Below are 27,275 nucleotides of genomic sequence, written 5' to 3'. Positions count from 1 at the left end.
GCTCCCGACTTCACTTCCCCTCGGACACCGCGAAGGCAGAGGAGCAGTTTGTGGACCTCCTATGCTATCCAGTATCCTTCAAGGTAACAAAGTAAATGAAAAAAAGAAAAAAAAAACAGCAAGCAAAACATACAAGAATAAATCTAAAAACAGTTACATATCAAGCAAATGTATTTAATGAGAATAGAAGAAACAAACATTATCAACAAAATGTCACAAAATTATCAAATGTATTTATTTTATGTGCATTCTTCCTTTAATAATAAAAAACAAACCCATAACAAACAAAATACACCAAAAAAGGTCCAAACCATAATACTTCTACCGCACCGTTGCATTCATTTGTAAGAAGAAAACTATTCTCTATATCTCCCAAGGCAAAAACTGCATTATATTTGAGTTGGTATTGGTAATAATAAACACATTTTTTTAAGTCAACTTTTTCAATAGTTTAGTAGCTCTTTTACGATCAGCTTTTCCTTGGCTCATACCATTATTTTCTTTTTTGAACAAAGGCTAAAAAAGTCCATGAATACAGTACTGCAGTTATCACTTGATGATCACATGATCCCTAAACTTTGTTATATACAATGTTATATGAGTTCTCCTCCTGGGGAGTGGGAGTGCTTCCAGATTCTAGTTGGCTCATCCGTGCTCCTGTACCTGACCATGTACCTCGTCTCTGGCTCGCCTCTACCACTGCTTCTACACCTGGCTGTGGATCCTGTCTCCGGCTCGACTCGCGCCCCTGACTGTCCCCCCAAATCCGTCTGGATGAAGCTCGTCTGCTGGACTTTAAACATGTAGTTGTAGATTAAGATAAGTTAATTCTTTTCTAGGAGTTCTGGTAAATCGCCTGTCCATCCTGGGGGAGGATCCCTGTTTCATGTGAGCCCCCCTGAGGTTTCTTTGTTTTTTCCGGAAACGTTTTTTCAGGAGTTTTTCCTTACCGTCAAGGAGGGTCTAAGGGCAGGGATGTCCAGTTTGGCTTAGTCAGTTTGTTAGTTCAATTTAGTACTTTCCTATTGAATATTATGTATTTATGATACTTTTGATTTTATGTTTTACTTTTTCAATTACCGATGTGAAGCCCATCGAGACGACTGTTGTTGTGAATTTGGGCTTTATAAATAAAATTGAATCGAATTGAATTGAATAGTTGGGCGGGGGATCGACTTATTTGTAACGTTTTTTTCTTTTTTATCGAGAAATAAACTTATGCGTTTGTTATTTTCCCACTAACAACCTCTAGAGGGCGCTGTGGGTGCATTTGTCAGTAATTTCTACTGAGAGCAACGCAGAAGAAGATGCATTGTCCCTTTAGCTGTTGTTCCAAATCGACACAAATGAGGAAGAATTCAACAGATTTAGGGATTTAAAGTCATTTAGAGAGTTTAGATTACCTGTTAGCGATGTTATCTGAATATATGTTCGTATGTTGCGTTTACATACTAGATTCGTCTGATGTTTCACGAAGCTAAATACGGTTGTGCACCCATAACAGTCTCCCATTAAATACGAAATGTTTTGCAACTTCTGATGCAAATTCAAAATTTGGAGTTTTCAGGTTTGTTAAAGGCCTCAAAAAGGCGACTCTTTTGTCGGAAGAATGAAAATAATAATAAAAATTAAACACTAAAAGTTCAGTGGGATCCTTGCACTACGTGCTAGAGCCCTTATAATAGATTGGATTCATCTGCGGCTTTCCAGACGCTCATTCCTCATTTATTCTTGGTGATGGTAACCACTTATGTAGTCACAGCTGCCCTGGGGCAGATTTACAGAGGCGTGGCTGCCAGCCCCTCCTGACCATCACCGGGACATTCACACATATTCTCACACCAGTGGAGCCACACTGGAGGCAGAGAGGGTGACGTGTCTTGCCCAAGGACAGAACGACAGTTGACTGGGGGCAAGTGGGGATCAAACTGCCGACCCTTGGATCATTGGACGACCTGCTCAACCACCTGAGCCAGTGCCCCCCTTGCTTTGTTTAACAAAGTCTTGAAAAAATGAGTATCTAAAACATAGTTGCAGCAAGAAATGTTTTTTTATTGATATATTTTTTTATGTTATTTAAAAATTGGAATATGTGCATGCATCCAATGTCCCTTTTTTGGGTAAATAGTTAAAATAGTTAACCCTCTAAAGCCCACTACATCATAAAATTGAAAGGAAATTTTATGATTTTTTTTCAAACCTTTTCATAAAACCTGCAAACAATTTTGCTAAATCATTATGTTACATTTAAATGATTTGATTTTACCCAAAACGATGTTAAGTTTAAGATGTAAAAATATTGACATAAGTGTTCAGAAACACAGCACCGTATTTACCCACTGACTCAAATTTGATCCACACATTTTTAACATTTATAAAGAATTAATTACCAATTAATTTTGAACTCAACATAGTAAATATTGAATAACTACAGATGGGTTATTCTCACCATAGTTTTTTAAATGAGCTGAACTTTTCCCGCCAAAAGCTTTATGGAAGCAGCCATTTTGAAATGAGCAGGAAACGTTTCTACTGCCCCCAATGGAATGATGATGAACTACAGGACAGGAACAGAAAAAATGGGTTTCCAACTGCAGTTTTGATCATGAGATAGGGGTCTCAGAAATGAGTGAATCAAATATGACACAAATATAGGTAATTTTAATATATTGTTACACAGCCGCTACATATCTTTTGCATATATTGCTTGGATAAAAATTGGTCATACGTGAACATATATGGAAAAAGTGAGAAAAGTTTTGTTCTTTACATGAAATTTTCATAGATTTACCTTGAACGAACCACATTAAAACCACAGAAGAAATACGAATAAACCATGCAACGAACATGGAGATGAACGAAGAACATGAAGCATGCAAGATTCTATTGCTTTATATGCAATTCAATAGGGATCTGTGTGCTGTATGCGCTATATAAACATCTGTGGTATATGCGTTGGACATATGTCCATACGTGGAATAGTCGTAGAAAATGTTGAATCTCCTGCAGCGGTCTGCTCCCGAGCTGGGTGGCGGATGTGATCTCCCGGGGGGCAGTTGTTCTCTGCCTGCTGCCATGTGGCGTTGGGGGGTTCTGGCTGCCACTGCTGCTGCGGCGGGGGTCTTGGTGTGGGGATGGGTGGGCACTCTCCCTCCTTCTTTTCACATTCCACCATCCATTTTAGAAGAACATAAACACTCAATTGAGCACAGGTGTTAGCTCACCTTTGCACTAACAGTTTGCGTGATTGAATGAAGTATTTCACACTAGTTGGTTTGAAGGCATAAGTATGCATGTGTGAACACTACCTGTTTTGTGTACATGTTGACATGTGGAAATTTTTGCAGCTAGCAGGTATGTTTGTAAAATTTGAATGTGTGTGTGTGGACAGGCCCCGCCCTTTGAGATTTTTATTACATCTGTATCTTACCGTAATGATAAACATTCAGCAACTTGTTGATTTATGCTACTTCATGGTTTTATCCCCCCCCCTCCTATCCCCCCTCTCTAACATTTCTCTCTCTTCTTCCCTCCTTTCCTTTTCCGTCCGGTCCAACACAAAAGATTTTCAAATATGATTAGAATGAATAAAGTTTGGCCTCAATTACAAAAGGGGTTTATTCAGGCAACCTCTGGTCTGTCTGAAGATTCATAACCCCTGTTGTTAAAGTAAAATATGTCCAATACAAGAGGCGTTCAGCTCTCATCTGTCTGCCCAGCTGTTGGACAGGACAAGTTTAAAAAAAGAAAAAAGAAAACTTGCCTTGAAGGAATGGCATCATTGGCTGGAGGGGGCGGTTCAACCTTTCATCGTCTGGACGGATCATAAGAACCTGGCATACCTACGTTCAGCTAAAAGACTAAACTCACGACAAGCCCGTTGGTGCCTCTTTTTTGACAGATTCAACTTCACTATCAACTACAGACCTGGCTGTCGTATCGTTCAACCGAATGCTCTTTCTCACCAATTTACCTCTACTGATGGACCTACCGATTCCACCATCCTACCTTTCACTTGGGAGATTGAGACCAGGGTACTTCAAGCCCAAGGTGAGGAACCAAATCACGCACCTTGCCCCAATGGAACTTTGTTCCCTCTTCTCTAAGGTCTGATGTCCAAATCTGGGGACATACTGTGCGTCTCAAGTTTCCTGCCATGCCGGTGTCCACAGGACACTTCACTTGCTCCCGAAGTATTTTTTATGGCTATCTATGGAGAAGGACGTCCGTGAATACGTCGCAGCTTGCTCCTCTTGTGCTTCATTCAAGTCCTCCAACTCTCCTCCCTCTGGCTTGTCGATGGTCTGCCTCCATCCCATGGCAGCACGGTCATTCTTACTGTTATTGATTGGTTCTCCAGATCTGCTCACTTTATTCCTCTGCCCCAGCTACCCACTGCTTTGGAAATGGCCAACGTTCTTGTACGTCATGTATTTCACTACTGTTGTATGCTTGTAAAAGTTCCTCAGGTTTAACAGAAATCAGGACGTGACTCAGAATGCTTTCCCGCTCTCTTCTTCACAACATAACATACAGAAATCCCAGTCAGTCATGCAATGCGCCCTCTAGTGTCGTGGTGCAGCAATTGAATATACAACATATTTCCCCCCTTGTTTAAGAGCTTAAAAGACCTGTAATAGAAACACTGAAACTTTGAAATGAAATAAGATTTTTTTGTGTCCCCACATTACTTCTCTAACTCAGATATTCTCAAACAAACATTTTAATAACAATAACTCAAGAAATCTGCATGTAACAGATTTAAGTTACAGGTGTAACTTCAAGTAACACTTCTCCTCCTCTTCTGTCTCCAATATAGGGGAAAGCATAGATCTTTCCAAAGTACCTCCTTGTTACCATGATCTTAAGACTGTGTTTTGTAAGGCTAAAGCCAGTGCTTTACCTCCCCATAGGCCCTATGACTGTTCTATTGAACTCCTTAGTGGCGCTACTCTTCCTAAGGGTAAATTATTTTATCTGTCCGGTCCCGAAAAAACTGCCATGGAGAACTACATACAGGAAGCTCTCTCCTCAGGTCACATCCGTCCCTCATCCTCCCCAGTCGGTGCAGGATTTTTCTTCGTTGAAAAGAAAGACATGTCCTTAAGACCCTGCATTGATTATCGTGAATTGAACCAAATTACCGTTAAGGACAAGTATTCTCTTCCACTCATGAATTCTGTTTTTGGTTCTGTCCAAGAGGCTCAAATTTTTCTAAGCTTTATCTCCGCAACGCCTATCACCTGGTTCGTATCCGAGAAGGCAATGAGTGGAAAACGGTTTTCAACACACCTTTGGTTCCCTATGAGTACCTCGTTATGCCCTTCCGACTCACTAACACTCCTGCGGTATTCCAAAGACTTGTTAATTAGCTCCTCCGTGATTTACTCAACCGCTTCGTCTTTGTTTATCTAGACCAGGGGTCGGGAACCTTTTTGGCCGAGAGAGCCATAAACGCCACATATTTTTAAATGTAATTTCGAAAGAGCCATACAATAATGTAGTGTCTCTTTCCCACACTGATGCACGGAGACTTAACCTCTTTTAAAGTCCTTTATTCTGGTTACTGTAGACCGCAACAAACGCCATACAACTAATTCATCAACTCCTGAATCTCTCCTGCCGAGCCGAGAGAGAGCGTTTCTCCCAACTTTATATTCCCCTGCTCCCGCTCCAGCCCTCCCATTTTCCTTTTTCGGCCCATAACTGAACCCCATTGGTCCAAATTACCTAACAACAGGCTGAGCGACAGAACTGAGAGCCAATCAGATCTCTGCTTGATGCGTTCAATGAACCCCAGAACTTTTAACGCGGCCCAACAGCCAAGTTAAACTCAGTCTGCGACAATATTTTTAAAACTAAATATACAAGTGAATGTGTGCATTTGATGTAATTTCAACATTTTTAAAGTACAATAAGTCTGTGGATTCTTTTTAATAACATTGTTATTCTGTTGCTAATAAATGATGAGTATTTCTCGTGGTAGTTTTGCTGATTGTCTAGTCTGGTTGATACGTGGTGAGTTTCTGCTTCATGCAGGCGTTGAGACTTTAAACGTGATCTTAGGTTGGTCTGAATGTTCTGTAGATGTGACAAAGACTGCTCACATGCAGACGCGGAGCCAAACACACACTCACACACTGCAGTGAGTGACGGGCATTGGGTTTTACGTTTTTACAATCCCTGCGCGATTCACCTGCTGCCTGTCCCCACATGCAGACGCGGAGCCAAACACACACTCACACACTGCAGTGAGTGACGGGCATTGGGTTTTACGTTTTTACAATCCCTGCGCGATTCACCTGCTGCCTGTCCCCACAACCCCTCACCCCCACCCTATGCCTTCTTCCTCACACATCCCGTCCCCGCAACTGCGCGCTCTTTCTCAGAGACGAGAGCGTGCCGTTTTAGGCACGACAATTCACAGGTTTCTGGGTGGTACAAACTCTGTGAAATAATAGATAATAGTAAACTGATAGTTTTTTCTCCAAGCACCGCTACTACTGCGCGCCTCTGGCATCGCATCGCGCCCGAAAAGGACTGGTCTAATGAAAAAAAAAGTAAATTAAAGATTTGTCTGCGAGCCACATGTGACCATCAAAAGAGCCATATATGGCTCGCGAGCCATAGGTTCCCGACCCCTGATTTAGACGATATCCTCGTCTACTCTAATATCCTTGCTCAACACGAACACTCAACTCGAAAATTAGTTATTTGTCATGTCCGAAAAATGTGAATTCCATGTGTCTACCGTCCCCTTTCTGGGGTATATCATTGAGGCAGGTAGCATCCGACCTGACCCGTCAAAGATAGAAGCTGTCACTACTTGGGAGATCCCGGAGACGTGCAAAAAACAACAACAATTCCTGGGTTTCGCCAATTTTTATAGACGCTCCTTCCGCAATTACAGAAGTATAGCCGCACCCCTCACTCAACTCATCTCGATCAACAGAACCTATGCTTGGAATCCTGCAGCTAATAACGCTTTTGCTAAGCTCAAAGAACTTTTTGTCTCTGCCTCAATACTCATCCAACCTGATGTTCAAAAACAATTCATTGTTGAAGTTGACGCCTCCGACCCTGGAGTAGGGGCCGTTCTCTCCCAACCTGAAGAAACCTGTGGAAAACTCAAGCCATGTGTCTTTTTCTCCCGCAAACTCTCCTTCGCAGAGAAAAATTATGATGTCGGGAATCAGAACTTCTTGCTATAAAACTCGCATTAGAAGAATGGCTTCACTGTTTTAATCCAATTTAATGAGTTTTTAAATAGAAATAACATTTGAAAAATATCAATCTGGTTTTAGGACAAACCACAGCAATGAGACGGTCCTTGTTAAAATAGTAAATGAAATTAGATGTAATCTGGATTGTCAGAAACTCTTAGTTCTGGTACTACTGGTTCTCAGTGCTGCATTTGACACTGTAGATCACAGTATTTTACTCAACAGGCTGAGAGGTTTGGGCATCTCTGGTACCGTACTAAAGTGGTTTTATTCCTATCTCACAGATCGAAGTTTTTACATAATTATGGATACTTGCTCCTCCAAGGTCTTTGACATCAACTGTGGGGTCCCCCAAGGTTCAATTTTAGGCCCACTACTTTTTAATCTATATATGCTGCCACTGGGGTACGTCATCAGGAGGCATGGCGTTTGTTTTCATAGCTACGCTGATGACACTCAACTCTACATCGCTATGTCTCTTGATGATGAAGAGTCGGTCAACACACTCTTAAAATGCATTTTAGACATTAAGTGTTAGTGTTAGTGATCGGTTCTGAAGACAAGAGAGAGATAGTTTTATCTAAACTAAAGAATTACAAAACTTCTCAGTGTGTGAGTAACCTAGGTGTCATTTTTGACTCCGAGATGAATTTTATCCCACAAATTGAAAATCACAAAAACAGGATTTTATCATCTAAAAAATATAGCCAGAGTCCGCTCATTTCTCTCTCTTGCCAGTACAGAGGTACTGCTGCATGATTTTATTACCAGCAGATTAGATTACTGTAATGCCCTGGTCTCTGGTCTTCCCAGAACAACAATAGCAAATCTTCAACTGCTGCAAAATTCAGCGGCACGCGTGTTGACGAGGACCAGGGAGCGGGAACACATTACACCGGTTTTAAGATTGCTGCATTGCCTCCCTGTGCATTTTAGAATTGATTTTAAAGTTCTTTTATTGGTTTACAAATGTTTTTATGGTCTCGGGCCTTCATATTTATCTGACATGATTTTAAAGTATGAGCCCTCGCGGACCCTCAGGTCCTCTGATACAGGCCTTTTGGTTATTCCAAAAGTTAGAAGTAAAAAATAAGGCGAGGCCTCATTCAGTTTTTACGGACTTCGCCTGTGGAACAGCCTCCCAGAGAGCCTCAGGGCCGCAGTGACTGTTCATGTTTTTAAAGGAAGGCTTAAGACCTACCTTTTTAATTTAGCTTTTAGTTGAATTTTACGGAGCCCATGTCCTGACATTAAGATATAAAAAGATATCTTGTTCCCACAGATTAATATCTTGTTCCCACAGGTTATTATGTCGTTCGCACGGAATACTATTCCGTTCCCACAAGATACTATTGCGTTCCCTCAAAATACTATTCCGTTCCCTCGAAATGATTAACTTGTGCGAACGCAATAATTATGTCGTTCGAACGCAATAATTAATCCGTTCGAACGCAATAATTATTCACGTCATAAGTCATTCACGCGGATATGCCCTCTGTACGCCGGCAAAACTAAGCCGCTTTCAGCGGTAACTTCCGTGTCTCTGTGACCCATATTCGTTCAAAAAAGGAACATGAAAAACAAAAAAGATCACTTTATTACTGTCTCAATGAATACCACCGTGTCCCTGTGACCAAGGTCTAACAACAAGACCAATGATTGGCCAATGATTTGCAGCAAAGCATGCTGGGAAACGTGACGTACTGCTGTTGTTGTTATGCTACGAGCTAAAGGTAAGTGCTTTAGGCGAAGCAGCCAGCTTAATATAATATTTTTCAGATTTTCATCGAAACAATAACAGATCGACCATTCTTGCTTTTATTTTTACCCCTATCGAATGCTCACAGAGACACGGAAGTAGCGGCAGGAAGCGGCTTTTGCAGCAAGATGACTGAGGGCGTACCAGATCATCATCATGTGAATGAACGTGAATACGATGGATGCTTTTGTGCTTTTTGAAATAAATAAATCTGTTCTCTAAACATCCTCCGTGTCTTCAATGCAATGTAATGAGACACACACAGGCAGAAATGTGAAGGTATCTGCTGTAAATCTATGACGTAAATTAATAACAGGATAAATGATCGGCTAGTCAGTTAGCATGTATCCTTATAGCCTTCGAATGTAAAGCAACTGACTGCTAAAGTTAATAAAAGACAAGTCCTGAATATTATTATTCCTATTCGACCCTAAACTACAATATCAGCTGTCTGTCAACAGACCAGCCAGTTGCCCAAATGCCGGCATACATCAAAGAGCTCTGCGGCGGAAGCCGTAACATCAAGCCCGATGTACTCTCCAGAAAATACAACACCTCTGAAACCACCACCAAATCCACCATTATTCCAGACTCCTGTTTTGTGGGTAACCTCACCTGGGACATTGAAACCAGGGTCCAACAGGCCCAATGTGAGGAACCTGATCAATTACAATGTCCCCCAGGAACTCTTTTTGTACCCACCTCTCTTAGGTTTGACGTCCACACTTGGGGGCATACGTCCCGAATTGCCTGCCATGGAGGGGTATGTAGAACTGTCGATCTCCTCAAGAGACTCTTTTTTTTTTTTTTTTTTTTTTTTTTTTGGCCCACCATGGAAAAATATATTCGCGAATATTTTGCGACCTGTACCACCTGTGCTCGCTCCAAAGCATCCAATTCTCCACCCACTGGTCATCTGCTTCCTCTGCCCACTCCTGGTTGCCCTTGGTCTCACATAGCTGTGGACTTTGTGACGGGATTATCACCTTCTCCAGGCAATACCGTTATTTTTACCATCATAGATCGTTTCTCTAAATATGTCCAATTCATTCCCCTTCCCCAGCTACCCACCGCTAGTGAGACCGCCAATATTCTGGTCAATCAAGTATTCCGCCATCATGGCATTCCCTCGGACATTGTTTTGGACCGCGGTCCTCAATTCATCTCACAGATGTGGAAGACATTCTGCTCCGCCCTCGGAACCACGGTTAGTCTCTCATGAGGATACCACCCTCAGTCCAATGGCTAGTCGGAGAGGGACAACCAGGAGCTGGAAGCTACTCTCAGGTATCTGGCTGCCCAAAATAGTGCGGACTGGTCCAAGTTCCTGGTGTGGGTGGAGTATGCTCACAATACTCACCCCTCTACCGCCAGGTGGATGTCTCCCTTCGAAGATTCCCATGGGTACTCACCACCTCTGTTTCCGTCACAGGAACTCGATCTGGCAGTGCCCTTGGTCCAATTCCATTTCCAACGGTGCCAACAGATTAAACTACTACCTCTTACACTGATAGTTCATCTCTAACAGCAAAGTAAGGTTGGAGCATTGCAGGCTGTTTTAGCCCATCCTTGCTTCATCTGCTCTCTTAGGGCAGTCAGTTCTGGACATACCTGACACGCTGCAGTAAAGTCTTTCACTGTGAGGGCTGTTTGTTCTTTATCCATGAGAGCCAACTGCTCAGGCGCCACCACTGGTTCTGCTTTCTCCACTGAAGGAAGAGGCAATCTGGAGAGACAGTCAGCGGCATTATTTTTGTGCACTGGCTCGATATTCTACATCAGGGGTGTTCACACTTTTATATATATAAAAGTGTGAACACCCCTGATGTAGAATAGAGAGAGATTTTATTACAAAAACAGAAAGCAGCGACTATGTCATGCTCTCCTGCAAACTGTGCAATGGGGGGGGGGGGGGGGGGGCATGGCTTTTAAGCCTGCTGACTCCATGAGGAGCATGTGCCAAGGAGGGGGGGGGGGACTACGGAGCAGGAGGAGACTCACGGGGTGAAACACTCCAGTCGTCCATAGTGATCTTCTGCCGGAGACTTAACGTGCTGCACGGCAAGCAGTGACTTTCTTATGACAGAATTTTCACTGTGTATTTAAGAAGGGAGGTATGTATCAGGCTCTGTACCTGGCTCCACCAGGGATGCATAATTTTTCACAAAATTTGAATACCATGCAGTAAGTCCCATGAATGAGTGTAGGGTAGTGGCGTTGCTTGGTGCTGGAGCTTCTGCAATAGCTTTCAGGTGATCCTCATTGGGGAGCAAATCTTGGGCTGAAAGTTAGATCGTCACAGATTCGGACTTCCGGCCTCAATAACTAATAAACGTTCCAATGTGTCACCAAGTATCTCTATCCTTTTGTATTAACACAAAGTTAACTACAAATGCGTTTCTAAAGAAAAAAGATAATTTTTTTGCCTTTTAATCAGAAGTGTTGGCTTCAAGCAATGAATGCAGAAAGAACAGCGAGCCGGCTGCCAAGGGACCGTCAAAGCACAAACTCTGTAAAACACCATTCTGTAAAAATCAATAAACTTTCAAAAAGTGAATAAATGTCTATATGTACGGAAGCTCTGAGCTGCCACTGCGAAAAATATTTTTTGGAACAGCTTCTCGTAATAACGAGAAAGTATCTCGTTATAACGTGATACGTTTCTCGTAATAACGAGAAACTTATCTCGTTATTACGAGAAACCTATCACGTTATAACGACATACTTTCTCGTAATAACGACATAGTTGTTTACAGTAAAACGTCATCTTCTCGCGGGACATTTCATTCTCGTCTTGATGACCTGTGGGAAAAGATGGAGAATCAGCGGGAGCCTCTTTATTCCTTTTTAAGGGATAGAAATGTGTCAGAAGACAGAATTTCCACCATGAGGAATGACAAAGTAAGTTATACTTATGAAAAACATAGTTTACGTGAGTTTCATATCGATTTAATTTATTTTTTTGTTACTGAATGAGCCTGCCGTGTACTGCGTAGACCTGAGACCAAGACCTCGTTAACTTAAGTATTGTAGTAGCTGCAAGGAAGCTCCTTAGGCGGGCGGTTGTCAAACAGCTCTTTATTAATGTTTCTGTATCTCAGAACGGTTACAGCACGAACCAACAGGCACAGCGAGCTTCTTCTAACTCCAGCGACAACGTTCAACGAACGCACACGCACACACACCCACACCCACAGGTAGACCCCGCCCCCTCTCTCCCACCAGTCAGCAGCCCACCGCTGATTGACACACACTGTGGTCTAGCATCTTGCAGAAAGAGGGGGGCGCCGGCCACCTGCAGCTCTGTCCAAACTCTGGGTCGTTACAGTATGTAATGTTTTAGAGTTGCAGGGTATAACTCTCTTCAGTATGGACGTGCTGTGTTAACGTCTTTTATTAACATAACTGGTAGCAATCGCTTTTAACAGAAGGCTTCGTGCTTCGTTCATATCCCATAATGCATTATTCTTATTGTCAATACATCTTTACCGTAACGGAGATGCATTCGAGTGCAGTAGGATAAACGTATATCAAGATATTACAAAGTACACCTCGATTAATGCTGTTATCCTAAGCTAATCATAGCGTATACTTTTATCCTGCAGAAATGACGAGTTGAGCATGATTATTTACAATTTATTAGGTGTCAACATCAAGCAGTTAATGTAGAACTTTATGTTGATAGCATTCATGAGCAAGTGAGTGAAAACTATTTTATTATTGGCTTCATCATGACATAAGAAGCCATGCCAACTAGTTATGTTTGATATTATGTGTAAAAACCACAACTGGAGCAAAAGCGCGTCCTGGTGGTGTGATGCACGTATACGTGCGCTTTTTTGACGCGCTGGAGAGGAACAGGATGATGGCTGTATCAATAATCCGTCAAAAGATGCAGAGAAAACAAGGTTCTATTTTACGTTTTGGAATGCATACTTATTTGAATTAATATTTAAACTCTTAAAATTCACAGTGCCTATTTTCAAGCAACTTTAAATTTTGAAGACTTGAACTTCTGACATTTCTTTCAAAAACAAAGGCAAACTTTGTGTGAAGCTTAACGTGTAGAAAAGTTCAGTAAAATCACTTATTTAAACTGTTATTTAAAAAAGAAAAAAACATAGCACCAATAATTTTGTTGTTTTTACAGATCGACATCTCTGAGGCTGGACGAAGAAACACTACCTGAAGATTTTGAGAGGATTAAGAAAACCTACTGACTGACTTCCTTCATGGATGCAGATAGAGGACATTTGCATTCTCTAATTAAAGTGTACTTTTCAATGGGGTTAAACCATAGAGAAATACTGCTTTCACTCAGCGCTGTTGATAGAATAATAATCAGCCTTCGGACTCTTCGAAGAATCTTGTCAACACTGAGACTTCACAGAAGAAAAAACCAAAGTGACGTTCTTGACATTGCATTATTTCTTATTGGACAACTGCAGACTTATGGTCAACTTAATGGATACAAACTGCAACATCTTAGATGTATACAGGAGGGATTTTTTGTCACCCAGAACACAGTGAGACAGTTAATCAAAATTCTGGATCCCAGAGGTGTTGAGTTGAGACAACGTAATCGTCTCCGTCGTCGACTGTATTGTAATCCTGGACCAAACTTTATTTGGCATGTGGACTCTTATGATAAACTGAAACCATATGGAATTTGTCTGAATGGGGCTGTGGATGGGTTTTCCAGAATGGTTATCTGGCTTCATGCATACTCTACAAACAGTAATCCTAAAATTATTGCTGGATATTTCATTTCAGAAGTTGAGAAAAGAGGTGGTACTGCAGCCAGAGTCCGTACAGACATGGGGACAGAGAACGGTACAATGGAAGACATTCAAAGATTTTTACGCCTTGATAATGATGACAGCTTTACCAGAAATTGCTTCATTTTAGGATCCAGTACCCACAATCAGCGAATAGAGAGCTGGTGGGCTTTCTTAAGGAAACACCATGCACAGTACTGGATTAACGTTTTTCAAAAACTGAAGGATTCAGATGATTTCACTGGGGACTTCTTGGACAAGCAGCTGATTCTTTTCAGCTGTTTGAAGATCATTGAGGTGTGTACATGTATTTGAGAGAGAAAATAATATATGATAAGGAAATGCTTTTAAATAAGGGATATGTAATGTATAAACATGTTTGTTTTTGCTTCCCTTTCAGGAAGAGCTTCAAAATGTTGTTCATTTATGGAACACTCACATCATTCGTCAGAGCAGAAATGCGATTGCTCCAAGTGGCCGACCATGCATGATGTATACCCTCCCGCAGCTTTTTGGTGGACAAGATTATTTGAAGCAAGTTTCCGAGCAAGCAGTGGCAACTTGCAAAGCATATTGTCTTCAGAGGGGACCAGACACATGTGATGAAACCGTCTTCTCACTATCCTGCCTCCTGATGGCAGAAAACTGTCTTCATGCACCGACCACACCAAATGAAGCAATTGAACTGTATCTATTTTTAAGAGCTTCCATACGTTCAAACCTGTCAGACGTGTAACACTGGTTCAAATCAACAGTTTCCTGCTTTCTTTACAATCAACTTCTGCGTACTCATAATTGGTGTCATATTGTCCTTTCATGCACCTTCATATATTTTGTTTACAGAACTTGAAACTTTTTGCTGTTGTGTATGACTGAAAAAATGCTATGACATAAGAGTAGTGGAATGTTAGTAAGATATGGATCTAGGTTTACTCAGTTTTCTCATAAATGTGTAAGATATTTAGATATGTAAATTCTACATAATATACATTTAAGTGTACATGTTGGAGAACAATTTAGAAAATGTCATTAAAAATGTTGAATCTATAATACAGTACACAACCTATTCAAATTTAATTTATAAACCACACCCCACCTCAGTAAATACATAAAATATACTTTTCATTATGTCTAACACAACAACTACCCTTAAAGTTCTCTGTACTTGGTGACTGAGGTCAGTTTTAAACTGATAACTAATCTGGAAATGCAGCTATGATAAAAAGTTGAAAAATCAAGGACTCATTATGTTGAATGTGTAATGTTTTAATCATCACAAAATAAACAATTTGGGTGATCAAACCAACAATTTTGTTCTTTTCCTCATAACTTTCAGAAATCTTGCTACATGTGCTTTGACATGGTAAACAAAATGTTCATTTAACAAGTGCTCTAAAATGTCCTATTGGGAGGAGGTTCTCTCCATCAAAGTGCAAAACTGTAGAGCAGATATGTTTTAAATCTGAAAAACCAAATCTCAAAAGTGAACATGAGAAACTTCACATACATTAAAAACGAGTACAAAAATAAATACTTTTGTTGTGAACCAGGACATCATTGTGCTTAATGCACATCAAACCAGAAAGGAATATAACATATAATACTGCCCTGTAAAAAGAAAAAAAGATATGTAGATGCATTCTTCAAGCTTAACCTGCTTAACTTGGAAATCTTTTTATGAACAGTGTTAATGTTACCTCAAATGCTCGTCTTTCACAGTATTCTTTTAACCAGTCTTCCTTCTCAATAAGTGATTCTTTTCCATTGGCATCAATAACAAAAACTGTTGAATATGAATTTTACAGTGGTACATCGCATTTGTACATTCTCCTGATATTGTCTCTATTCTTACTTCAAATAAAAAAAACTTCTTTTGGAATATGTTACATAGTAATAACCAAAACGTTACCAAAACACTTTAGATTTATTTGTGCACATTTCTGTTATTTCTGTGAAACATTTCAACATAAAAAAAAGATTTCAACAGGCACCTTATTTTTAATATTACGCAATGTTCATAACATAGCAGCTGTTGCTGCTCAGTATATAGTCGAGCTCCACACGCAGCTCTGGGAAGGACAAGTATGTCCAAGGTAGCTCCAGAACTGGACCACATGTATGTGCTACTAGCCGCCGTGCTACTCCATCTAAGGGTGTGAAGAGAACTTCGATTTTGGTAACACAAAGCACATCTGAGCCAGTTGTAAATCGCAGAAACCTTCTGAGACCTGCCTGATCAAGTCCTCTGATGTACTGCTGTAAGTACCTCAGACTCTGGCTCTCAGCTTGTGTAGTAGGATTAGCATCTAATAATTTCAGAACCTTTCTTGCTGTAGGTTTCATGTTTTCATACATTTCTTGAATTTTTAGTTGGCTCTTGAAGACATGTGCAAATGTTGTTCTTGCAACTTCTGACATTTTATCAAGAGCATATTTTGGCTGTTGAATGATCAGCTTATGTGCAACATTTAAAAGCACAGCTTTCAAGTTTTCTCTTGTTGGGATAAATTTAGCACCCACACGATCTAATAAATCAAGCAGTTCCTCATGCTCTTCACCAAGAAGATCCTCCAGCAAAGCCTTGTTCACAAGATCTCTCTCTTCTGGACTGATGTAAAAGAGGAGTGACTCAAATAGCAAGTCAGGTGACACCAAGTGCTCACCAAAAACCAGCGCCACTGTGAAAGCTGGTGCAAGGCGGCTTGGGAAATAGCCATGGTCTAGGAACCCCTTTACAAGGATCCGTCCAACAGATTTCCATTCTTCCTCCTGCCACTTTGGGGAAAGTAATGGAACTCTCATGTCTTGCCCTTCAGCAGCACTGTCTAAAAACTCTGTCCAGAAAGCAGAATAGACATCTCTAGAAACTCCATCTGCATCTGCTCCTATTTCATCGATAAAACTAAATTTTAAAGGACAGGTGAGCAAGCTGGGATCTTTGAACTGTGTTATCAGTTCATCCATAAGCATTGTCCTATGAAGTTTAATGTTAACATTAATCGTGTCATATCCGGACAGCTCAGTATTACTGTGTGCTTCATTATCTGATGAAGTCATACTAGGTATGTGGGACACAGAGGTAGATGCAGGCTGCTCAGTAACACTGGATGTAGATGGCACATCACTGGTTGTGATATTGCTTTGACTTGCCAGCTCAAGGGCAGAAGAAGGAATCAGAAGAACTGCCGAGTCTCCTTCATAACTTGACAAAATAGACACAGCAGATGGTGGGAGCATAAGAGCAGGTTCAGGCTCTTCAGTGGAGGTAGCTATCGTTGGTGCAGAGTTGTTTGAGACAAACTGGTTCACAGAACTTAAGTTCAGGGTGGCTGAAGTAAGATTAAGACTCACAGATTCCCCTTCATCACTTGATGAAATGGGCAGAGTGTCTTCCAGTTGCCATGCCAGAGGTTCACCAGTGTGAGGACCTATCAGGACCTCTGAGAAGTTAGATGAATATGAGGAGCTGTTTTCATCCTCTGGCTCATCGTGGTCCATGCGGTCATCTGGAATACTGATTTCTGGGATTCTTGATTCCTTCCGTTCTCTTGTGCAAAGATAAAATCTTAACGTTCCCATTTTTAGCAGGGAATAAAGTTCTCCTACTGTGGTGTTTTCATCTAATACTGCATCCTCTTGATAATCTAAAATATCAAAAGTAAAATCCTCCAGTTGTCCCTTTTTAGATCTTCCATTTGGAAAAAATAGTTCCTTTGCAATGCTTAAAATGTCAGCCTTTTTTGCTTCCTTTGGCAAATCTATTCTCCTTGTTCCACCTCCATTTTTCTTGCGTAGCTGCTTTCCTTCGTGTATCCATCCTAACTCAACCTTTCTGGTCTTTCTCACAGCCAGCTTGTTGTTCTTCAAATATGCCCTTGGATGTGTTTGAGTTGTATCATGTTCTCCATGGTCAGGGCCTTCTGGTTGTGTGTCAAATCCCATCTTTCTTTTTAGTTTTTGAAGCAATGACTGGCGTTGTGCATCTCTCTCACCTTTCTTTTTATATTCAGAGCAAAACCTTCGTGTGGCAATCCTGTCACCGTAGATTGGAACGTAGGTGGCCAAGCTGTCATCATCCATGCTTCCAATAACTGATATGTCAATCTACAGAAACAATTTATTATTAGTTATTCATGGTAAAAGTAATTGTTTTAAACTGGACTAAACAGTGGTTTACTGTACCTTAAAAAAAAGTAGGATTGTATACGCAACATATTCATCAAGAAGCATCAAGACAGTTTGTGACTATCTGGAGCTACACTACGTGCATCACACCACCAGGACGCGCTTTTGCTCCAGTTGTGGTTTTTACACATAATATCAAACATAACTAGTTGGCATGGCTTCTTATGTCATGATGAAGCCAATAATAAAATAGTTTTCACTCACTTGCTCATGAATGCTATCAACATAAAGTTCTACATTAACTGCTTGATGTTGACACCTAATAAATTGTAAATAATCATGCTCAACTCGTCATTTCTGCAGGATAAAAGTATACGCTATGATTAGCTTAGGATAACAGCATTAATCGAGGTGTACTTTGTAATATCTTGATATACGTTTATCCTACTGCACTCGAATGCATCTCCGTTACGGTAAAGATGTATTGACAATAAGAATAATGCATTATGGGATATGAACGAAGCACGAAGCCTTCTGTTAAAAGCGATTGCTACCAGTTATGTTAATAAAAGACGTTAACACAGCACGTCCATACTGAAGAGAGTTATACCCTGCAACTCTAAAACATTACATACTGTAACGACCCAGAGTTTGGACAGAGCTGCAGGTGGCCGGCGCCCCCCTCTTTCTGCAAGATGCTAGACCACAGTGTGTGTCAATCAGCGGTGGGCTGATGACTGGTGAGAGAGGGGGGGGCGGGGTCTACCTGTGGGTGTGTGTGCGTTCGGTGAACGTTGTCGCTGGAGTTAGAAGAAGCTCGCTGTGCCTCATTCAGTAACAAAAAAATAAATTAAATCGATATGAAACTCACGTAAACTATGTTTTTCATAAGTATAACTTACTTTGTCATTCCTCATGGTGGAAATTCTGTCCTCTGACACATTTCTATCCCTTAAAAAGGAATAAAGAGGCTCCCGCTGATTCTCCATCTTTTCCCACAGGTCATCAAGACGAGAATGAAATGTCCCGCGAGAAGATGACGTTTTACTGTAAACAACTATGTCGTTATTACGAGAAAGTATGTCGTTATAACGTGATAGGTTTCTCGTAATAACGAGATAAGTTTCTCGTTATTACGAGAAACGTATCACGTTATAACGAGATACTTTCTCGTTATTACGAGAAGCTGTTCCAAAAAATATTTTTCGCAGTGGCAGCTCAGAGCTTCCATATATATGTGACCGAATGCCCTCTTACATTTGCACACCAAATGGAGACTGGATTTCTTAGTGGTTAAAAATATACAATTTATTAAAAACTTGACACAAGTTCCATAAAAAAAGGTTAAAATAAACTCAGACAGTTGGACTGCACTCCAACACTGAATGAGGGCGGTTGCCTCCAGATCACCTCAGCCCCACTGCACCGGTGGGTAGCCCCAAACACCACCAAGGGAGATCTCTGATCCAAACCCTCACCAGGAGTACCTGCTCAGGGCCCAAATGCACACAAAAACACACCACAACCCAAACAGTGATTAAAAGAAAATACAAAACAGAAGAGGTGCACCTGAGCACGACACCACCAATTTATGGGCCGAACACAGGGGGGGGGGGGGGGTCCCCCTTACACAACACCACGTATGGCACCCACCAGCTACCATAAGGATAAAAGGAGGAGGCAGCCACCTTCAGCCAGGTCCAGCCACCAAGTTACTAAAATGAGCACAAAACAGTTTAAAAATGGATAAAAGCAAGGGTGTCAAGGTTGGTTAAAAAAAACATTAAAAACAATGACTAAAAACATTGACTAAAAACACTACAAGCAAAACAGCAGTGGCAACTCTGCTGGAAAAAGAATAATAAGTTAGTTCTCCCCTGGGACACACATGTTTTACAAACCCTTATATTACCTCTCATGCCCCAGGGTCAGAACTCATGCCACCACCTGTTAATATAAATAGAATTTAAAATGTTGCAAACTCAAATGCTCAAAAACTTTAGTAAAAGGACTCAATGATTAAAAGCTTTAGTAAAAAAAAGGTCCACATGTCAAGATCACCCACCAAGGCCAAACCAGGAAACCAGCATCTAGATGGAACTCCCACTGCTGCTATTTATCGGCCTTGTGAGCCAATCGCAGCTCAACAGACAGGTGCTGGCCATGAATGTTAAACTATGGAATACCATGAGGGACAAACCACCACCCACAGCCCTGTCTGTCACATATATTTATATGAACTGGTAATGAAGACTCGTCAGCATAATCATGCTACATTATTATTATTATGCTGAATTTTGTGAGAAAGTCTATCTCTACTTTATTTTATTGCATATACTTTTTAAAATGTAATAGATAAATGAATCATAATGTGCACAATAGCTCTAAAGATACTAAAGCTTCTTTCACCAAACTTCCTGTTCTAACTAATGATGACCTTATTGTCCTACTGCAACAAAGATTATGTCGTTAATTCACTTTGTTTATCTTTAAGAATTTTTCATATTAAGAAATTGATCAGATATGTCAAAAATCCTCAATAGCTTTGAAGATGCTGTAGTTACTGACACAAACTTCCTGTTCTGACTAATTATGACCTTATTTTCCTACTACAATAAAAATTATGTTGAAAATTCTAGCATCTTCAGAGCTATTGAGGATTTTTGACCAAATCTGATCCATTTGTAAATATGAAAAATTCCTAAAAATAAACAAAGTGAACTATTGACATAATCTTTATTTATAGTATGATAATAAGGTCATGATTAGTCAGTACAGAAGGTTTGGTGACTGTTAGGTCAAACTGAAAGAAAATCTATATTTCAAGTATTTATTTTTGCAGTAAATAAAAAACAGAGAAAAGAAAATATAAAAAAACATAAAACAAAAAAGTAAAAATGGAGGCAGCCGGTAAGAATTAATGCTGTGATTTCACTGCGCGTTTCGGTGATGGCGTCGGTTACGTATTAGAGTGCCACATCAGCGCTAACATTTGATTCATTCATAGTACGGTCACTGCTGTTTGTAGAATATATTTGTGTATTTATTCCTTCTCCCGAACAAACACACCTGCACCGCGGGCTTCAAAAGAAGAAATCACTGCAGAGCGGAGTCAGGATGCAGCGGCTCAGTCTGAAGAGCAGTGAAATACACCTGAGTTACTATTTGTCTGACTGTACTTTGTATTTTTCTCATAATCATTTTAAATTTTCTCCCGTTTAATCCAAAACTAGGGTCGCGGTGGGCGGGGCTAATCTCTGCGATTTGAAGCCTTCTGTTCACATTGATGATTAAAATTATTATTTGACAGTACAGTACAGAAGTTATTTGTTTCTAAAGTACTTTTATTTGTGAAACAAATGCTTGAGCCTGTAAACTGGTTTGTTCTTTCTTTTCAATGTATAATAGAGTATTTAATTGTATAATAATTGTAAAAAAAACAGAGGTTTCTACTTCACGGATTTTGCCTATCCCGTGTTCTTTTTGGAATGTAACCCCCGCGAAAAACAAGGGTTTACTGTATGCAAAAAGATAAAATAAAGATTGACTTTCCTACAAAATATTTATTGTAACAAGAATATTCTGACAAGTCTTCATTAGACATTTATTCTTTTTTGTGAGATTATTGATTTTTACAGAATGGTGTTTCACAGAGTTTGCACTTCACAGCTTGAAGCAAACAATTCTAATGAAAAGGCAAAAAAATATCTTTTTTCTTCAGAAATGCATTTGTAGTTCACTCTTTTTGTTAAGAGGCGAGTTACTTTTGGTCTGTAGAACTTAACACGAGCATGCACGTTTTACTGATACGTTAAATACAGAAAAAAAAACACTCATAACTGAAGCTGCGCCGTTTAATCCAGTACTGTAGTATTGTAAATGAAGGAGTGTGTTGTTGGAAATAAAATGGCTTAAATTGCGTGTCTGTGTGTGTATGTCTGGCAGGTCAGTGCGTGGTGTTGCTCTTTGACTATCATAGTTAGAAATTTCGTCTCTTTGTGTCAAACTTGTTCGCCACCCCTGTTTGCGTTAGAGGCTTTAAAAGAAATATACGACAGATGTAACCTGGATTAAAATGTTAACCAACGACCCAAGACCAAGGAAATAAATGCAAACTTTATGTTGCCCGAGTTCTACTGTTCCAGTGATTACAGGACTCTTATCTAAAGTCTTGTACCAAGGAGTTAAACGAATAATCATCCATGTAGGTGCTGTTGATATCAAAAAAGAACAATCTGAACGTTTGAAAAAAGACTTCATGAAGTTATTTGGAGAGATTGACAAAGTAGAGGTTGAAGCATTCATCAGTGGACCTCTTCCTAACATTGATAGGGTGTCACTCAAGTTCAGCCATCTGTTTCAGCTGAACAATTGGCTCTCCAGAGTGTGCTTCCAGAGGATTCCATTACATTGAGAACTTCAATATATTCTGGCAGCGAAAGGACCTATTCATGGGAAGAGGCGCCCACACCTGAACAGAGGTGGAGCAAGAGAGTTAATGAAGAACCTCCTCCACGCTCTGGGGCATAGAGGCCAAGGCCCTGAAAAGGCAGTAAGGAAGGACCGAGCCAATGTCCCAGGAATCACAGCACAACGGCAACAAAAACTACCTCCACCACCACCGATCAAAGACTTGGATCCGGCAGCACCACCACCACAACCACCTCCATCTAAGGACTCAGCTGCACCAGCACCACAACAACTACCACAACAACTACCGCCAGCTAAGGACCCAGCTGCAGAACCACAAGAACAACCACCAGATTTGGCCCCAAAAATACCACCATCTGACCAGCTGTGGGCGCCCACCGCTACATCTACTCCCAGTGAAGACTCACTTTCCTTTTCGCCCCCCCACTTTCACCGATGACCCTACCTAGCCATTTTGATGGCCTCATTAAGTCAGGAATTAAGATGGCTCCCCTAACACCTGTGAGCCTCACACCACACAGGAGCTCTCCTACCCCTCCAGCGCCCCCTCCTTATCCTTAACCCAAAGTCCCTCCAACACGTCCCTCATCCAAACCTCCTCCAACACGCCCCCTCCATCGTTCACCCAAATCCCATCCAGCTCCCGCTCCTCCTGGTCCATCACCCAAACTACCCTCAACTCGACCTCCCCTGCGCGCCTCTAGAGGCTTGACAACATGGCTTGACAGAAACACAGGAAACATAGCTCTAGTCGAATCAACTCCCCCCAACTACAAACATGAATCGGAAATACGAGAAAATAAAAACGGTGGAGGCATTTCTGCACTGTTCAGAGATAATAGTGCAACCCACAGACTATCATTTGGTGTGTTTTCATCATTTGAGTATGTGTCCTTTAAGATTGAGTTAAAACAAACTCCTCCCTTACTCTGCATAGTAATGTACAAACCTCCTCAGCACAGCCAAAGTTTCTTTGATGATTTCACTAAAATGCTCTCAGTTGTGTGCACAGACTTTGATGGTCTAGTCATTACAGGTGATTTTAATGTGCATGTTGATAATGTCAATGACAGAAATGCAAAAGGGCTCAATGCTGTCCTTGAAACCTTTGATCTAATTCAGTGTGTCATGTGAGTTGCCCCACCCACAGCAGAGGGCACACTCTGGACCTGCTCATCACAAAGGGGGTTATTATTTACAATGTCAGTGTGGTTGATGTCGCCCTCTCTGATCATTTTTGTGCATTCTTTGACCTGTCTGTTGCTCCCAAACCACCGCCTGGCCCTGCAGTTGTCCAAATGAGACAAATAAATGAGAGCACTAGGGCACAGTTTGTAGAAATGATAAACCCTGAAAACGCATCTGGTGCCAATGTTGATGAAATGCTGAATTCTGTTACTTCTAGCATCTTGAATGTTCTGGATGCCATTGCCCCTATGAAGGTTAAATTGAGAAAACATAGACAGAAAGCTCCCTGGAGGAACAATGATCTAGTCAGGGCACAGAAACAACAGTGCCGCAGAGCTGAGCGAAAGTGGAGCAGGTCAAAACTCCAGGTTCATTATGGAATGTATAAGGGGGAGTTGTACGCTTACAACCAGATCTTATGCAGAACAAGGGAAAGGTACTTCTCTGAAATCATTGGAAGTTGCAGCAGGAACTCTCGTAACCTGTTCACAACAGTAAACAGATCAACTAACCCTCCAACCCAGCTACCAATAGAACTGGTTTGCACACCTAAATGTGATGAGTTTGCTGTATTTTAATGTAATGACAAGGTTCAGGGCATTAAAAAAGCCATCAACTCCAAAACACATAACTATCCAACGGCCACCTACTCACTCTAAGCTGACTCACTTTGTACCTGTCACTGACTAAACTGTCCAAGAGACCATCACCCGTCTGAGCTCGTCTACATGCTGCCTTGATGTGTTACCCACTAGATTTCCAAAGTCTGTCCTGAACAGTGTGTTGCCACCAATTACTCAAATAGTTAACATGTCTCTTCAATCTGGAATATTCCCAGAGGCCTTAAAAACTGCAGTCATTAAACCCCTCCTGAAGAAGAGCGGTCTTGATCCCACTGTACTGAATAATTACAGACCTATCTCTAATCTGCCATTTTTAGGAAAAGTCCTTGAAAAAGTTGTCTACCAACAGCTCACTGACTTTCTCCTATTAAACAATTCATTTGATGTTTTCCAGTCAGGTTTTAGACCCCATCATAGCACAGAAACTGCTCTTATCAAGGTAACCAACGACATCCGCCTGAACACTGATGATGGCAAACTCTCTGTCTTAATCCTGCTAGACCTGAGTGCTGCCTTTGATATTGTTGATCATGGGATCATTTTGCACAGACTCCAAGACTGGGTTGGCATCTCTGGATCTGCCCTAATTTGGCTCAAGTCTTATCTAGAAGACAGGAAATACTTTGTTGAAATTGGGAGTTGTGTCTCAGACTACATGGCCTTGACTTGTGGTCTGCCCCAGGGATCGATGCTGGGACCCCTTCTGTTCAACCTCTACATGCTGCCACTAGGGCGGTTAATACGCAGAAATAACATATCTTATCACAACTATGCAGATGATACTCAGATCTATGTGTCACTGACAACAGGTGAATATGGGCCAGTGGATTCACTCAGCCACTGCCTCCAACAGATCAGTGCGTGGATGCAGAACAACTTTCTCCAGCTACACTTAAACAAGACTGAAGTTATTATTTTTGGCCCACAGAAACAAAGAGAAAGTGTCTGCAGCTACCTTCATTATCTGTCTCTTAAACCCTCAAATCAAGTCAGAAATCTAGGGGTAATCATGGACTCTGACCTGAACTTTAACAGCCACATCAAGTCAGTAAAACCAACGGCATTTTACCATCTGAAAAACATTGCCAAAATCAAAAACATAGTGTCAAAGCCAGACCTGGAGATACTTATTCATGCATTTGTCTCCAGTAGGTTAGACTACTGTAACGGCCTGCTCACCGGCCTCTCCAAACGAGATGTAAAACAGCTTCAGTACATCCAGAATGCTGCTGCTCGAGTCCTGACCAGAACCAGGAAGTATGATCACATTAGTCCTGTGCTCAGGTCTCTGCACTGGCTCCCTGTACTTCAAAGAATAGACTTCAAAGCAGCTCTGCTTGTGTACAAGTCTCTCCATGGCCGAGCACCAAAGTACATCTCTGACATGTTAGTGCCGTATGAACCATCTCGTACTCTGAGGACCTCAGGGGCCGGCCTCCTGTTGATTCCCAGAGTCAGAACTAAACAAGGGGAATCAGCGTTTCAATATTCTGCAGCTAAAATCTGGAACAGCCTCCCTGAAGTCGTAAGACAGGCCTCTTCTGTGTTCATGTTCAAATCTAGACTTAAAACATTTCTGTTTAGCCGTGTATATGACTGAAAGGTCCTATCTGCACTTTTCTTTCCTTTCCTTTCTTTTTAAATCAATTTTCAATTTTTTTCTTTTCTTTTAAAGTAAATTTTACGTTGATTATTTGTATGATGTATTGTGATTTTAATGCATTTTTTCTGTTTTGTGAAGCACCTTGAATTACTTTGTCTATGAATTGTGCTATACAAATAAAGTTGCCTTGCCTTGCCTTGCCTTTGCAGGACTTGACATGCAAATTTCGGCCAATCAGATCAACCAGCAAGTTTACTGCCCCCAAGTGACAAATACACCCCTGAATACTGCCCCCATCTGACAAAAACGCCCCCTTAACACTTTATATCCAGGTGAGGGTGCAAAGAGGAATTGCCCGTGCAGGATCCCCGCTCATTTAGGATTGCAAGCCTGCAGTTATAAAATGCGGGGTCGCTCGGGTAGAATTGCGCCTGCGCGGTTGTGAGGTTCACTCACTCAGTTCCTGAATACACCCGCTCAGTTGTCTTTACGCTCTTTCACTTTATGGCAGCGATGAAACGACATATACGCATGGGGTCTTTTATTTTGAAAGGAAATTATATGAGCTTTTGACAACTATTTTTTGTCAACTATTTTATATTTTGAATTATTTTTTTCTTCATGTTTATGTTTAAATTATAGCAACAACAACAAAACAGTATAATTATAAATAATTATAATATATATGTCTTCTTTTTCTAAAGTCTGACTTTTTAGTGACATATTACTGAGAAATCACCCCATATGGCTCTGTGCTTTTGTGAGTGCTGGTTAGCAAGTCAGGTAGTAGCACCATAAATGTGATGTTTGAAAAGATAAATCTTACTGGTGGTGGGTGGTGGTTTGACCATGATGCGCACTGGCGTCCTTTGCTGCCCTGCAGAACACCAGTACCAAGCAGTATCTTCTTTCTCCAGCTTTTTGTAGGTGACGGTGAAAGCCCCAATTCTGTCATCTCTGATGACCAAGGAGGAGTCTTCGTAGATCCCCTCAGACCCCGTTGATCGGCAGGATCTCGGGTCTCCACTTCGACACCACATCTTCTCGCTGTCTCTGTTGGCAGGAAGACCCGTGGGTGTTAGTGCTCACAATCCTCTGGTGGTGCTAGAAACTTTAGAAAAGCTGCGCCTGTTTGTAAATCTGCATGTGTCGGAACAGAAAACTTAGGGATGACATGAATAAAAGAAAGGAAGTTCAGATGCCTTAATCTCTCACTGTAGACGCATTTAACTGTGACACTGCTCCCCTCCGCCCCACTCATTTGGCTGTGTACAGCTGACCAACCTGGAGAAAACATGATGGGAAAGCAGAGTGAGATCGGTATGCAACATTTGCACGCGCGTTCAATGGAAAGGCTACATAAAAGCGCAAATCTGCGAATTTAAGCTTCAGCATCAACCTATTTAGCTTCATGAAAATTGTAGGAATCTGGTAAATTAGCTCATCCAGCATCTACATTTTTGGCTACGGCAACAATTTTCCAAAAATCAGATGGCAGCGTGAAATTTTGAAGATTTTGCTGATGCCTCCTCATGGCGTGATGTC

The 27,275-nt window shown here is 41.1% G+C and overlaps 2 protein-coding genes and 1 long non-coding RNA gene across 4 annotated transcripts in view; all 3 read right to left on the bottom strand.

Annotated features, from left to right (window-relative positions):
• Positions 1–924: 924 nt before the first annotated feature.
• The window catches only part of LOC101165672 (polymeric immunoglobulin receptor), a 33,832-nt gene continuing 7,481 nt past the window's right edge, over positions 925–27,275 (bottom strand). The window contains exons 9-12 of one of the 2 annotated variants that reach the window (XM_023965467.1): positions 26,933–27,014; positions 26,557–26,783; positions 10,594–10,708; positions 925–3,157 (exon numbers count right to left, since the gene is read on the bottom strand). In XM_023965467.1, coding sequence (XP_023821235.1) covers positions 10,617–10,708; positions 26,557–26,783; positions 26,933–27,014 — 401 coding nt within the window. In that variant the 3' untranslated portion in view covers positions 925–3,157; positions 10,594–10,616. The remainder of the gene's footprint in view (positions 3,158–10,593; positions 10,709–26,556; positions 26,784–26,932; positions 27,015–27,275) is intronic. The other variant, XM_023965466.1, reaches the window with a different exon arrangement.
• LOC111949100 lies at positions 14,961–19,040 on the bottom strand. Its single transcript, XM_023965465.1, has 2 exons — positions 18,788–19,040; positions 14,961–17,864 (listed from the first exon to the last, which is right to left on the bottom strand). Exons 1-2 carry the CDS (start codon positions 18,872–18,874, stop codon positions 15,765–15,767), a joined length of 2,187 nt encoding a protein of 728 aa, XP_023821233.1. The 5' UTR covers positions 18,875–19,040; the 3' UTR covers positions 14,961–15,764.
• Positions 19,176–20,345, bottom strand: LOC105356205. The gene is made up of 3 exons (XR_002875141.1): positions 19,951–20,345; positions 19,798–19,832; positions 19,176–19,732 (listed from the first exon to the last, which is right to left on the bottom strand). It is a non-coding gene; the product is annotated as an uncharacterized LOC105356205 (long non-coding RNA).

Source organism: Oryzias latipes, chromosome 17, assembly GCF_002234675.1.
Source record: "Oryzias latipes chromosome 17, ASM223467v1".
NCBI lineage: Eukaryota > Metazoa > Chordata > Actinopteri > Beloniformes > Adrianichthyidae > Oryzias > Oryzias latipes.
Note: the sequence above shows the minus strand (reverse complement) of the source record. Positions and strands in the feature narration are given on the sequence as shown.